Here is a 14,988-nt window from a genome sequence, read left to right as displayed (position 1 = left end):
TGTATAAAATCCTGTAGTAGAGTCCTAAAATTATATATAACTTAAATCTGTCAGAATCTTCTACCTCTTTTCTGTACACAGCTCTAAAATACTGTTATTTAGTAAACAACGACGCTCTTAAGATTTTCCTGTTTTATAGTCTGTGGATAACTGGCTAGCTGAAAAGGGTCACATAGACATAGTCCAGCTGGCTGGACAAAAACGCACATCGCTCTCAGCTTATCTGAAGTAAAGCAAAAATATAACAGGAAGATTGTGGTGGAAAAAGAATGTTGCAAGTGGGAACAGATAACTACAGAAGAGAAACTAGGGGCAGGCTTGATATTTAGGCAACTAACCAATAATGTGCTTAACTTTTGTAATATGTATGAGCTAATTATAACAAGGCATAAAAGGTGACTGTGAGGTACAATAAACGAAGTCTGCTGATCACTCATATTGAGTGACTGCGTCTTCCCTCCGTCGCGACAATAGTCATGCAAAAATTAGAAAAATATCCTGTGAAAACTTTCAATACTACTACTGTATTCAGCAGTATATATACTACTGCAACCAGGGAGATTGCATAGTAAGAAAGCAGTAATAAACTGAAATTATTAGATTAGATCAGATCATTTAGTGAGAGGAGAAGTCTAGCACTGTCATTCTCTACCTGTTTCACTAAGTGAATTATTTATTTAAAATCAGCAGAGGCTTTTTGCTTTTAAAAGGGATGAAAGAGCCTGAACTGAGGATAGAACATAGAATCTGCGAGCGAGTGCAGGACAGGTAGTAAAATTGCTATTACTATTTTTCTCCTATGCAGAGATGCAAGAAACTTCTCCTTATTCTTTCCTGGCTTAGCTAACAACTTCGTGCCACCACAGGAAGAAAAGATCTGACAGCCTAAGCAAAAATTACAATATTATGCAAACAGCCTGCTCTTTCCTTTACAACCGAACAGTGTTGCAGCATGCAACTACCTCCTGTAGCCCACACGCAAGCAATGGAAGAACTTTCCCAAGGTCAATACATGGTCTTCAACACACTATGCAAATAATTCTGTAACAGAAATCACTGCAATAACAACCATTTTCTGGGACAACATCAATGCCATCTTCTCAACACTGCTTTCACTACAGTTTCAGAACACCACAAACAAACAAATAAATCTGTTTGAATTTCCCAGAAGAGGGAAACGCATAAGCCACATGCATAAAATTATGGTTCAGCACTTCAGTACCACAACAATGAGAGATTAAACACACTTGGATTAGAAGATAACCTGCTTTCTCTGTAAACCTTGTTATGGCATCCCAAGTCGTACAAGTTAACAGACTTGAATTTTTAAAAAGCGTTGGGGGAAAAAATACCACCCACCCCTGCAACAAACGCAAGAGAGTCATGACTGCTGCTCAAAGAAGAAATTAATTTGACCACATAAATATGCTACAAGCATCTATCCGCACGTATGCCAACAGTGAATTAAGTACATGAGTACAGTAATTACTGCATATACAAGTTTTTTTCAACCACAATTAAAACCACTCAAAACTCTGATTATTCACAAGACCTACTCCTACAAACAAGCTTAGAACATTTGTTCTTTCAACCAGGACAGTTCATATCGTTCTATACATACACTCTTTTTCTCCAAGTTCTTTTCTTTACATGTACAGGATACTATTACCAAATAAAATCATGCAGCCTAGGATTCCTTTCATTTTGCTATTCTGTTACTTAAACAAAATATTAGAGAATATATAACCCAACGTATTTCACTGCGTATCGACAGCTAAAAGCTTTCAGTAAAAATCTTAAGCCTACTAGACCAAAACAGCTAAAAAACAGCACATACCAAATCCTTTTCATTTCTATAAGAAAAAAGTCTATAATGAAAAATACAGTTTCATATTTACAGATGTTAGAAATCAGTGTAACTGTAACATTCCCTTTTCTTTTTGTACCTGGTATGGGCAGTGCATCTATTGCAGTACCACTGTAAAACACTCTTATTATAATCCCAAGCCTACCCTCTAGCGAGCAGTGGGAGTAAATCATTTCACGAAAGTGAGAAAATTTTTGAATAATTTATCTCCTGAATCTCTGAAGCGAAGGAAAGTATCCCCAAATTGCAACTAGGTTTTGTGCTATGTGACTCACCAAAGTAGTAAAAATATGCATATATATATATATACACACACACATATCCATCTATCTATATATGTGTGTGTATATACGTGTATATATATATATATATAAAATATATATTCCTTATTAAAAAAAACACATTCACTTAACCACAAGGATAGCTCTAGTTTGTTGAAATGCCTATTTCAGGATTTTTGTTGTTTTGTTTCCCAATGCTAGACAGGAAAAACAGAGTTCAATTAGTCTTTTTGCTCATGTGACAGAGAGCCCATCTGAGAAGAAAAATTACTTCAGCTGGATGAAAGGGAAATACAAGACTAGGCATTATTTGTGCACAAAGTCCCCTTGCTTTGCAGACATCTATATAAATAGTATTTTTGTTTCAAACAAATGCATTTTGTCAGTACTTACTACTGGAGAACATATTTCTCAAGCTAACACATGCTGGTCTAAAACACCTTACTATTTACACCATCGTTTCCTAAACAGAATAGGAAGTTTACCTCCTCATCTTTAATTGAGGTATTCACAGAAGAGCATGACACAGACTGCAACTGAAGCAGCTTGCTCTTTGTTCTCAATGCTGCCAAATGCTGCACTCTCAATAAAAGAACAGGGGGCACAATATTCCTGTCAGTGAGACAGATCTAAAAAAACTCCTTGTGCTTCTTAACACAATACATAAAGCTTAATTCTTTTTGAATAAGGGCTGTAGCATCACTTCTCATGAAGCAACGCAAAAGAAGAATACACTTGAGTAAGCAAAATTAGAGTAGCAAGCCCCTGGTGCCCCAATCCTTGACCTACAGAACACGAACATAGCATTACAAAGAAAATACCTCCAAACCAAGACTTAGCAGCTAACACCCCCTCTACCTCACCTCATCCCCCCTACCTCACCTTCTACTACACTGGCAGAAAATAGTTCTAATCAGTTAAAAGTACCAGGCAATTAACACTTTCAGAGCAAGCAATAGTTCATTTGCAAGATTTTAAAAATTATTCTGACTATAGATAGACCCTGATCACACTTGAAGATCATGACCCAAGGATCTTCAACTAAAAAAAGACAAGACGCCAATCATATAAGAGGCCACTTAGGACTGAAATGTAAGCTTAGCTTCACAGACCAACCCAAATTATTTATGCATATGATACCGAAGAAGTTCCAAGCATTCTCAAAGAAAGAAAAGCTGTCTTGCTTTTGAAGTTATTACTCCGACATTTACACACTCTGTAAAAAGAAACTTTGAGAAAGCAACCTCACAAGGACTTTTGGAAAGCACCAACAAACCTGAAAAATCCCAGTGACAGGTAAGCAGCAATATGATGCAGGACTTCTGGTGTATCGCTCAGCTCCAAAATACCAAGACATAAAGACCAGACCAAGTTTAAATACGATGCTAACTCAAATCTCTTGATCTGGATTTTCTGGATAATATCCTGTTATCTAAAAATTAGAAGGGAATTAAAGATAGAGCTACCAAAGTGATGCTATGCTCAGTCTCGAGAAAAAGAAACCAAATATTCCTTTAAAAAAGCTGAAAATTATTAACAGATCTTCTCCCCCTGCCCTCTCCCCACATTTCAGAGACACACTAGGTCTTCAAGAAGCTTTGTTCCGATTACAGAGTTTCCATTCACAGTAAAGAATTCACTGTGCTGGGTGCCAAAACTCCCAAGAAAGTTATCTTGCCCTTTAAGGGTATATTTGGGATTTTTCCATTAGTATTCAGCTTGAGTGGAGAGATGGTTGCAGAAAGAAGCAATCCAAACTCTAAACTATCATCTGCCCACAAAAGAACAATTGAGGCAGTTTTTCTCCTCCTTTCACTGCTGAGAGAGCTCTCAAAGGGAGCATTTCTCAGCATTTGCCTGTTCTTTGATGTCAAAGGTTTAGCAGAAAAGGAGAGAAGGAACAAAGAACAGATGGTCAAAGAACTATGCATTTGAAGTTCCAGGGGAAAAAAAATTCAAAGTAAAATTTGGTTTTAAAATATTTAACATTAGGATGGAAAAAGATGACCTATCAAAGCTCCAATGGTCCAGACTGCTGCACACAAAGTATTTAGAATATAAAAAATGGTGCAAGAGTCCCCAGTGGTTCCAAACAGGAATCAAGATGCAACTCAGATGTTGATGGAAATTATTATGCAACCAAACATAGTTGAAAGTGTCTATAAAACATAGCTGCCAACATTAATCTGGAAATAATTGAAGAAGAGAGTTTACTCCAAGACAGCTCCTCAGCTTGGATACTTTTGGAATGGAAGGCAACGGCTGTAATTAGCTGTCCATCATCTAAATGCAACTGGTACTAAGAATCAGAAAAAATAAACATGAACATTCTAGTGTGACGAAAGGACATGGCAGGCATGATTTACAAATGGTTTCTCGTTATGTTATAGCCGCCTTTGCTATCTTCAGTACAGTAATTACAATCCTATTCATTTATTTATGCACATTTTACTGCTATTACAAAATTAATACAAGACTTTCTTTCATTTTCTGCATAATGAATTAAATTACTAAAATGTCTAAGTACATTTATCAGTTTAATTTCTTCTGTTTTCCCACACTTCATTTGTGGATTAAAACACTAATTTATTAGATTAAAATAAAATAAAATCTAGTACCAAGCAAAATAATTATTTTAATCTTGTAGACATTAATGTTTAATCATACTCAAAAAATAAAACATGAACTCTTCAACAAAAAAAAATACAGAAAGCAATTACTTACTATTAAACTAAAATTTACTAAGAAACACATTGTATTTTATGACTTACAGGATTTTTATGCCCAGGTCTATGTTACTGTTCTTTGCTTTATATGTTGTTCCATATGATTCTTTGTAAATGCTATGATCAGATAGCAAACCTGAAAAACTTAACTACCATTTATACCGTAAAGATATGCAAAAAATATACATCATAATAAAAATTGAAAATCCTCTCTATTTTTTATCCAAAAATTGTAACTGAATTGCAATTAATTAAACTTTCTTAATTGTTTTTCTAGAAACACTCTGAAACATTACTTTAGATTTTGCAGACTTGAGCCTGGTGTTGTATTTAGTTTTCCTTTGTAACTTCCAAACCCCCTGATCTCTGTAACACTCAAAGGAAAGAAACTAAAGAGATACTGTGACAGAAAAAAAATAACTCAAATCCAACAAAACCTGAGCATATCAACAACACTTACAGCAATAAAAAAGTGACTATATACTACTGCTGCAATGTAGAGACATATAAACCACATTAAAAATGAAAAACAAGTCCAAACTAGTATTAAATGCAGAGCATAGCATTTCAGTCAGAAGGGACCTACAACGATATGTAGTCCCACTGCCCGACCGATTCAGGGCTCACCAAAAGTTAAAGCACGTTACTAAGGGCACTGTCCAAATGCCTCTGTCCTGGTCTCAGCTAGGATAGAGTCAATATTCTTTCTAGCTGGTACAGTGCTGTGTTTTGGATTTAGCATGAGAATAATGTCGATAACGCACCGGTGTTTCAGTTGTTGCTAAGCAGTGCTTGCTCTAGACCAAGGACTTCTCAGTTTCCCATGCTCTGCAGGGTGAGTGTGAGCAGGTGTCCAAGAAGCTGGGAGGGAGCAGAGCCAGGACAGCTGACCCGAACTGGCTAAAGGGGTGCTCCATACCATAGAGCATCATGCACGGTATATCAACTTCAACTAGGGGGAGATGGCCAGGGGCTGCCAGTCACTGCTTGGGGACTGGCTGGGTATCGGTCAGCAGCTGGTGAGCAACTGCATGGTACATCACTCATTTTGTTTTTCCTGGGTTTTATTCCTCTCTCTCCCTCTCCTTTCCATTACAGTTATGAATGTTTGTTTGGGTTTTTTAAACTTAGCTGCTGGCTGGGGTTACATCACAACAGCCTCAGACACTGACAGGCTTGAGGCATCAACCACCTCTACAGGAAGCCTGCTCTGGTGTTTGACCACCCTGACCACCCTCCCAGTAAAGAAATCCCTCCTAATGCTCAGCCTAATCCTCCCCTGGTGCAGCTTTGAACCATTCCCATGTGCCCTATCACTGGATCCCAGGCAGAAGAGATCAGCACCTCCCTTTCCCACTTCCCTCCTCAGGAAGCTGTGGAGAGCCATGAGCCCACCCCTCAGACTCCTTTTCTCCAAACTAGACAAGCCCGAAGCCCTTAGCTGCTCCTCACAGGACATTCCTTGCAGCTCTCTCACCAGCTTTGTTGCCCTCCTCTGGACACATTGGAGGACCTTCACGTCCCGATATGGTGGGGCCCAGCACCGCACACAGCACCCCAGGTGAGGCTGCACCGCACTCAATACAGCGGGATAATCCCCTCTTTAGACCGGCCGGTCACGCTGTGTTTGATGCACCCTGCATGCCATTTGCCCTCCTGGCTGCCAGGCATGCTGCTGACGTGCACCCAGCCCGCACCCCCAGATCCCCTTCGGCAGGGCTGCTCTCCAGCCACTCCTCTCCCAACCGTGTCCAGCATTACTGCATCCGATGCACAGAATCGGGCATTTGGACTTGTTAAACTTCATTCCATTAATCACTGCCCAATTATTTTTTTCTTCCCTGTATGCTCCCATTAAAGACACACACAATGTTTCTACTTCCATTTCCCTTCCTAGTACACTTCATCCATTAAAAATTTAATCATATGGTTCAAGACTTTCATTATCTTTTGTCATGCAACTCTTGTGTCTCAAAAAGGACACCATGCTATACAGTGTGCACAAGCTATGTAGGCCATACCTACAACTGAGTTACTTTCACAAGTTTCCCATCAGTTCACTTATTTTCACAACAGTATCAGTAAAATGCTTGAAAAAACATCATAAATCCACTTGTCAAACTCTGTCAAACAGTTATCTTTAAGTAAAACCTGATGTAGTTCTGATAGGAATTTATGCAAAACTGAGAATTCTATCAATCCAATACCCTGATGCCAATCGGTGTCACCTCCTGTCACATATAGCACATGGCCTTAACACTTTTCTCCCAATATATCAAAACCACGCTCTACTGTACACCTTTTCTTAGAATTTTAAATCAGCATTAGATACTCAAACATGTAACTCCACTGATAAAAACGACTGAAGCAAAGAAAGCTACCTCCCTTAACTATCTTTTTTATTAGATCTGATTAAAGTTATTGATTCCATTTACCTAACAATGATGTAAATTTGTGTAATAGGATTTTTATAATCTAGTTATCCAAAACACTGAAGTAATCTTACTCATCAGAAATAGGCTGTTTTGAAAGACTTCACATAATACTGTCAGTTTGGAGTTCTGGCGTAAAAATTTCATTAAATTCTGGCATCACTGTAAAATAGAGATCATTATCGTCCCTCATCTATAGCAGGCAGTTCTACACAAATTGCAAAAATATAGTGAAGTAATTTATCTTTAAACACGTATGTGATGTGACCACAGTTTTAGGTAATAAAAATGCAACAATATACTAATTCTTTATGTCGACATCTGTTTTTTCATTTGAATTATCTTTACTACTCCACAGAAAACTGGAACAAACTATTTACGGTTTGCTGAATGACAGAAAGGTGCTGCTTTCTGTATTTTCTCTTAAGAAAAATAGTGGAAGAAGAATAAAAAAAGCAGAATTTCTTCACAGTTGAACTTTGAAGGGGGAAATTTCTCTGGAAATTCAAAGTATCATTTAAAAAAACACTTTAAATATTTACCTGTTGTAAATTGCCCTTTTAACTTCTGGAACACAGGATCTTGAGCTGTCGCCTGTGCTCTCCTAGCTAGTGACTCTGAGGCTGCACTAGAAAACATGGTGGACACGTTAGAGACATTCTCAAGACCTACTCCAAAAGTGCTGACTAACTTCTTGACAAAATTTAGAGTATGAGGAGTGATTTTGGCATCTGAAACGGCTCCACTTTTCTCAAAGGCAACGGAATAACACTTTGCCAAACCCTGTTGCAGCTGTCTAAGAACCTAAGGATTAAAAAAAGAGAAAAGAGTCAGGAAAATTAGGACTTCTGATTTGACAGCAAGTATTTATACCTGCGCTGCATTTTATATAGTGAAGTTATTCTCAGAAACATTTATTTAAAACTGTATTTTTAAATTGCCTCAGAGGGTCAGTCACAATGAGCGCACTGATTCTTATTAGCACCGCAAATAAACTGAGCAGCAGAAATGCCCCAAAGTACACCTTGCTCTTTTAAGAGCAGCTAAGTTTTAGATAAATTTTGTGATATATTAGAAAAAGATGTGATATGAGGAATCCTTCTTCAAACAAACACTGTGCTAGGTAGACAGAACTTAACAGCCCGACACTTTGAGGCAAATAATAACAGTAGAGTGGCATGTCCATCTGCTCCTTGTTATAATTCAAACTTCAGACAATTAACACTACCTGTCACAGACCACCAGATGAAGAAGGAAACTGGTATCCATGAAACGTAGTAAGAATATAAATTTTGAGTTAGTACAAGCAACAGCTTAAATCCTAGAGGCATTCATCTAATTATTAGTTTTGGGAAACCTCTGCATTTCTTCCAGAAATCACCATGCTCCTTAAAACGCCCATCAGAACAATCAGTTCTACAAATACATCAGTTTACTAATCAAAACGAAGTTATGTTTTAATGTTTAAAAATAACTCTAGATAAATATTTTGCATTTAACTTTTCCTTAAGTGATACATACATATGAAGGTGTATTAAAGCCAACTACCTCTTCATGCCAATTCTCTCTGAACCAGACCATCTGATCTACGATCCCTTCCAGAGAAGACAAAAGTGTTGGATGTAATTCTCGCTGCATATGCATAATTCTGCTGCATCGCCACATTGGTGCAGTGGCTCTGATTGGGCCAGGATCTGAGGCAGAGTGGGACTGGTTTCCAACTGAACTTGGCTGTTGTTGCCCAGAATCTAGAAAGTAAAAAATTTTAAAAACATAAAAATTACCTTTCATAAACCTGAGACGTGTCTTCATGAAGTAAAATAAATTGTTCAAAGAATTTGCTTTAGATTTGCATTAAGTATTAATCATGTATTACCTACGGAAATTCAGAAAAATTGGGGGGGTTAGAAAGAAATATTTGGGGGTTTAGATGTGCATGTGGCAATATCAAGAATTTGGCAGAGAAACGCCTGTCACTGGATATGAACGTAGTGAAGTATTATGGTATGTGGGCATCCCCTCCTCCTCCAAAAGAGTACTCAAAGAAAAATAAGACATTATTTAATTAGTCCTTCAAAATTTAGTGAACAATTCCCAAGTGAAAAGGCAATTAAACAAACAATGCACTTCATAACAAAGAACACAGAACAGAACGGAGAATTCTTCAAGTGCACTCCTGGGATTCCCAGAAAATTATATGGGACAAAAGAACGATGAAATTCTGTGGAATCATTTGACATAACAGTTCGAAATAGGACTTGTTGGAAAAAAAGGTGTTGCACAAGTTGTTTAATGTTCTTCCCACCTCCCAAACATTTCTTCAAAGCCTAAAATGATTTTATTTTCTATAAACTTAGATGCTAACTTCACTTGAACATTCATCTTAAGAAGTTATTACGGAAACGTTAAAGTGGAGATTATTCAGGGAAAGCAGCTTCCCTCACTTGAGTTACATGAATTCATCCTTTGTGAAACTATTTTTAAAAGTTGGACTTACTTGAAATGAAACTGAATGTCACATGGTTCATGCCTTCAAACAAAATTAGACTACAACATCTCAGAAAACTATGATGCTCATCTGTACCTGTAATCCAAGAATTTCTATCTCTCCACCAATTTTTAAAGATAAAAATCCAGTAAGGAATATGTAATTCTCAATAACTAAGTTGGCACGGGAATGAAGGCGATTAAACTCTACTTGGTTAATATTTTATTCAAGAAAATTCAAGACAGCTCAAGCCATCTGTACATTTAACTTCACAGGAACAAATGAATACAAGCAAAGTTCATCAAGATTTTTTTTTCCCTTAGCCTTTATAAATTGGTTATGTTTTCTAGAGAATCAGTTTTCCCAATAAAATCAGGTGAAGCTCAAAATAAGTTACAAAGAACCCAAACAATTTCATCATGATCAAGCTCACCACTTTTGTAGCGCTCTCGCTGTTCTATCTTCAAGGTCAAATAGAGGGTCCTAATGGGGAAGTAGACAGCTTGGGGATAGACCCTTCCCACCTATTCAAAGACACACACAGACATATTTCTCAGTTAAGGAAAACTGACTCTAAATCAGATCAACATGTACAGGTTCTCTTTGTAATTGAGTGCAATCCAGCTCCTTGTTTTAAAGATTCTTTCAGTAACAGAAACTCTTAGAGGATGAAATGGTAACTCCCTACAGACACTGCTAAGGCATTCCCTAACGAGGGCTTCCAGATCACGTTGCTTGATAAACCTGAAAACAGCATTAATGCCAGAGTACCAGCCAGGCCTGCTCAAAGATCTTACTCAGGCAGGTAATGGAAGAAACACAGACATCATGACAGTGGTTAGTCTTTAAGTTAGGCCACAATTCCCAGCAAGCCCCATGATACTTGATATGAAGGCCCATTAGAGAGAAACTTCACTCCACCCAATTGTGGCACTTTAGACTAAGGGGATACTAATTTCACCCAAGGATTAAAAAAAGATTTTATGGCTTCCATTAAAAAAAAAAAAAATGCTGAAGAGATACTAACATTCAGCATCCCCTTTAAAATCTGTAAATCTCGGTATCTATTAAAAGGAAAGAAACAATGTGTCTAAGTACTACCCACAACAGAGCACACCTGAAGACATGATTAGAGGCTTCTACAGCCACAATTTTACTAAACCAGGGATTCTTTCTCCATCCAAATGGGCTTGGTAAGCGGTAGAAATTTTGCAATGGCATTTAACTGTTCAGTAATATGATATTCGTGGCAGATTACTGATCTGACACACACACACTTCATGTGTAATTCAAGAGTAAATCACTGGAAGATAATTGTAAGGTTTAGGTTCTAGTACTTCTGCAAACTTAAAGAGTTTTAAATTAGTAACACTGAAAATTTGGTACTTTTTTATTTTATATTCTTTCAACGAACCTGAAGTGTAACAAAAATATCTGTGATATTTATGAGCCTAAGCTCATAAAGTCCTACAGCAGGACTTCTGAGTAGGCACTCCTAAAATTTTATACAGATCTCAACAAATAAAGTGTCTACAAGTCACTGAAATAATATTTTTCTGTCTGCTCTCAGTAGACAGCCAAGCACATGGTGTTGCAAGACAATATCAAGCCATACACATCAGAAATTTTGACTTAGCTACGTTGCTTTCTTAAGCTGTTTGGGTACATCGCCTCTTCAAAGTTTCAGTTTCATGTTAGGGAGAGAGGGAAGGAAACATATATATACATATGCACACACATACTTATCTAGATTTGTGTACACAAGTATCAATGCATATGCAAACACAGATGGACAGACTCCTCTCTATAAAAATGCATATTCTCAGAGCTCTGAAAGAGCAAGGATAAGAGATAGATAGTATAAAAGCAGCTGGATATCACAGGATCACAGAATATCTTGAGTTGGAATGGACCCACACGAATCATGAAGTCCACATCCCAAAAATCAAGAGTGGGGGGAAGGAAAGGAGCACTGTGAGGAATTCAGCACAGCAGCTGTCCTTTGCCAGTTTTCAGGGACCAGTGGAGCACTGCAGGCAGGAGTGACCTGTGGTTCAGGCTACTGCAGCGTCGTTGTGTGTTCACCTGTACATTAACAGGACTTCACTATTGTTTTACATTAACCCAAACGAGCAAACATCAAAATGCTCCCAGGTTGTGCACACGCTAAAACACAGCTGAAGTTAGCCCATGAACAGTTAACATCTCTGAAACCAGGCTGGAACCCCATTCACACTAAGCAATACCAAAACAGCATCTAAAAACACATTAACAAGATGTCACTTATTCTCCCTCAGTCTACAGACATGCTTAAACCAACTTTAAACTGACATACACGTATACATTCTATTCTTTGATTCTGCTTAAAAACAGACAGCAAAGACAGTAAATTCTCAAAATTCCAAAGCAAGACTAATCAAAATGTGTATCTGTCAGTTCAGAGGTACATATCCAGGAAGTAAGTTCAGTTTCTTCATCTAACTCCTTAAACCTTATCCTTATTTGTCTGTTTGTCATGCTAAACTTCAAGTGAAAACTTACAAAGCCCCAGTAAACATTTCTGATGGTGACAGAGCCTTGTTTTTTAATATTGTCTAATAAAACCCAAAGAATTAATGAAATAGTTTGCCCTTTAGTCACTGAAGTTAACAATTCTTTATCCCTACTCCTGCATTACAAGCATTTAACTCTGTGTTTCTAAATGTGTTCCATAATGTTCACAAAAGTCTAATAAATACAATTCCAGAGGGAAAGCTATAACGCCTTATGTGCATATGGCATACAACTTCACTGGGTTTAACCTCATTAAGTAACACTCACTTTGAAATTTAAAATATTCTAGAGAGAAACTGCCTTTGTTGTTTGGTGGTGGGTTTTTTTTTTAAACAATTGCATTTTTAAAGCTTGGCATTTTCATAATTTGCTTTGAAAAAATCTTTGTCTCTCATCTTGAAAACAAAGATTGCAGACAATAAAGAATTAGCGATTATCTTCCATACCTGACTAATGAGGTTCAGAAGGAGTTTGCCCTCTGAGCCAACCAGGCACGTCAACAGCTGTGGAATCCAGGCCAACCACTGAATGGGTGGGACACCGATACAGTACTTATCTACTGCATCTGCTAAGGTGTTCTTATCATCATCAAAACTCAGTAGCCAAAGAACCTAAAAGAGAATTTCAAGACGACATCTCAGCGCTTAAATTCAAGACACATCAATCATTATGATGCACAAAAAACACAGGTATTTTATTAGCATTTTAGTGGAGTCCTTGCAAGCCTTAAAGTTGTTAAAGCGTTAAAGCACAAGAACTTACATTCATTATGCCTGGCCAATGTCATTTTTTCTCTTAGAAATTATATTTAAAGGAAATAGAAAATAAATATAAGTGTACTACTTGCTATGAAACAAGGCAGAAAAAAGTAAATGAACATGACTGCATTCCACAAATTCTTTGGGTATTTGGTAGGGAAGGGGGTGGAAAATGAGGCGTGTTTATAGAATGTAAAATATGCTGTTCAAATAAATTAACTCTGACACCAGAACCTGAGTATTTCTTTGGTTGTTTTTAATTATTTTAACTGTCCACCCCTAATGATACCTTTCCTACAGCTCAATTTAAATGCAAATATATTAAGCACTGACTAAAAATCACTAACAGTTATTCAACCAGACAGGGAGAATAATAAAACTTCAGAGTGCTACTGAGGCCACCATTAATCTAAAAAAATGTGTTTGTTTCATGTTCGAAACAGATTGTCTTCCACAGTCTGCTGCCATTTTTTAGCTTTTTTTTTCATGGGAGAGATTGAATATGTCCATAGTAACCACAATACTAACTACAAAGCGCTTTTTTGGCTGAAATTTTGTTGAGTTACAGTAAAAATTTACAGAAAAGGCATATTTGAAATAAAATGCAATAATTAAGTAAAAGTTACTATGAATTATCCATAGTAATGATAAACACACATCAAATTATGTTACTTTAAAGGACCAAAGGATGCCTTTCTGCAGATATTTCACCCCATTATATAGCAGAAATGCTGGATGTGTTTCGTCCCCTTTATACCACAAAAAGGTTCCATACCTAAAGAAAACCCCAGATATCCCAATGAAGTAGAAAAACCCAAGATGAGTTACGTGCAGTGACCCAACAGCAACCATATGCAGATTCTCTACCTAAATTATAGCTTTCCATCAGTACCTGCTATTTCTCTAACTGCACAGATGTGGACACTGACCATTATCCCAGCCTCTTCCGAAGGGGCGGAGCTCCAATTCTTTCTAAAAAAATCTAGGTCTTACCTTTGCTAAGTATTTTCTTGATTTACTCTCATTCTGATGACGACATGCATGAAGGTAGCAAGTAATAGCAGACACACCCAGGTGAAGCTGACGTTCTTTCACAAAAATATTCTCCAGGTAATCGCCCCACATTGCCCATGCTTTCACTAGCACATCATGCATTTGCACAGCTGCAGAAAAAGCTTTGTTTGCTTCTTCAGACCTGCATTGTGACAAATAAAGAGTATGAATTTTACATTAACAAAAAAGTTACTACACTATGTAAGACAGATTTCTGATAGGGTACTCAATTACATTTTCACATCAAGTTCTCTAGTAAGGTCCCTTATGACTGTTTTGTCTTAGCTTTCCTTAAAGTTCAGCACCTATGAAAGTACATGCTTCATAACAGAAACAACTACGCAATTATCTTAGATCTCCGGATATCTCCTGAAAAAAAAAAAAAAAAAAAAAAAAAAAAAAATTTCCAGGGCACTGCAATAGCACCCAAAGCAATGATACCGGGAGAAAAAAAAAAGAGTGAATGATAACACAAGAAAAGACAAAGCAAATGCATTAAAAATTGTTCCTCTGCTGAGCAAAAAAGGGAGTAAGAAAAAACAACATTGGGAAGACGTTGTATCAGCTCTTTTGGAGGACTGTATTTTATTTAACTGTTCTCCCACCAAAGTCATGAGAGAATTTACAATCAACATTATCTGCAAAAATTCAGTTCCTCATCCCCACAGCTTTAAAAGCTTATTTTAACAGGAAAAGCAAAGGAATATGTGTTAATCACACAGTTCTTCATAACCAAAAGGTTATTTCTTTGATACTTCTGAAGGCTTCTCTAGGTTTCCTCAAGGTTTTCTAGTCCAAGATTTGGCATTATTCATCCAATATATATGCAG

General features: G+C 37.2%; 1 protein-coding gene across 4 annotated transcripts in view; it reads right to left on the bottom strand.

Annotated features, from left to right (window-relative positions):
• TRRAP (transformation/transcription domain associated protein) overlaps window positions 1-14,988 on the bottom strand; it is a 96,896-nt gene that overhangs the window by 10,292 nt on the left and 71,616 nt on the right. For all 4 annotated transcript variants that reach the window (XM_055804322.1, XM_055804325.1, XM_055804323.1 and 1 more), the window contains exons 61-65: window positions 14,099-14,300; window positions 12,794-12,958; window positions 10,228-10,318; window positions 8,855-9,054; window positions 7,849-8,110 (exon numbers count right to left, since the gene is read on the bottom strand). In XM_055804322.1, the coding sequence (XP_055660297.1) occupies window positions 7,849-8,110; window positions 8,855-9,054; window positions 10,228-10,318; window positions 12,794-12,958; window positions 14,099-14,300 (920 nt within the window). The remainder of the gene's footprint in view (window positions 1-7,848; window positions 8,111-8,854; window positions 9,055-10,227; window positions 10,319-12,793; window positions 12,959-14,098; window positions 14,301-14,988) is intronic.

The sequence above is a fragment of the Falco peregrinus genome, chromosome 5 (assembly GCF_023634155.1).
Source record: "Falco peregrinus isolate bFalPer1 chromosome 5, bFalPer1.pri, whole genome shotgun sequence".
NCBI lineage: Eukaryota > Metazoa > Chordata > Aves > Falconiformes > Falconidae > Falco > Falco peregrinus.
Note: the sequence above shows the minus strand (reverse complement) of the source record. Positions and strands in the feature narration are given on the sequence as shown.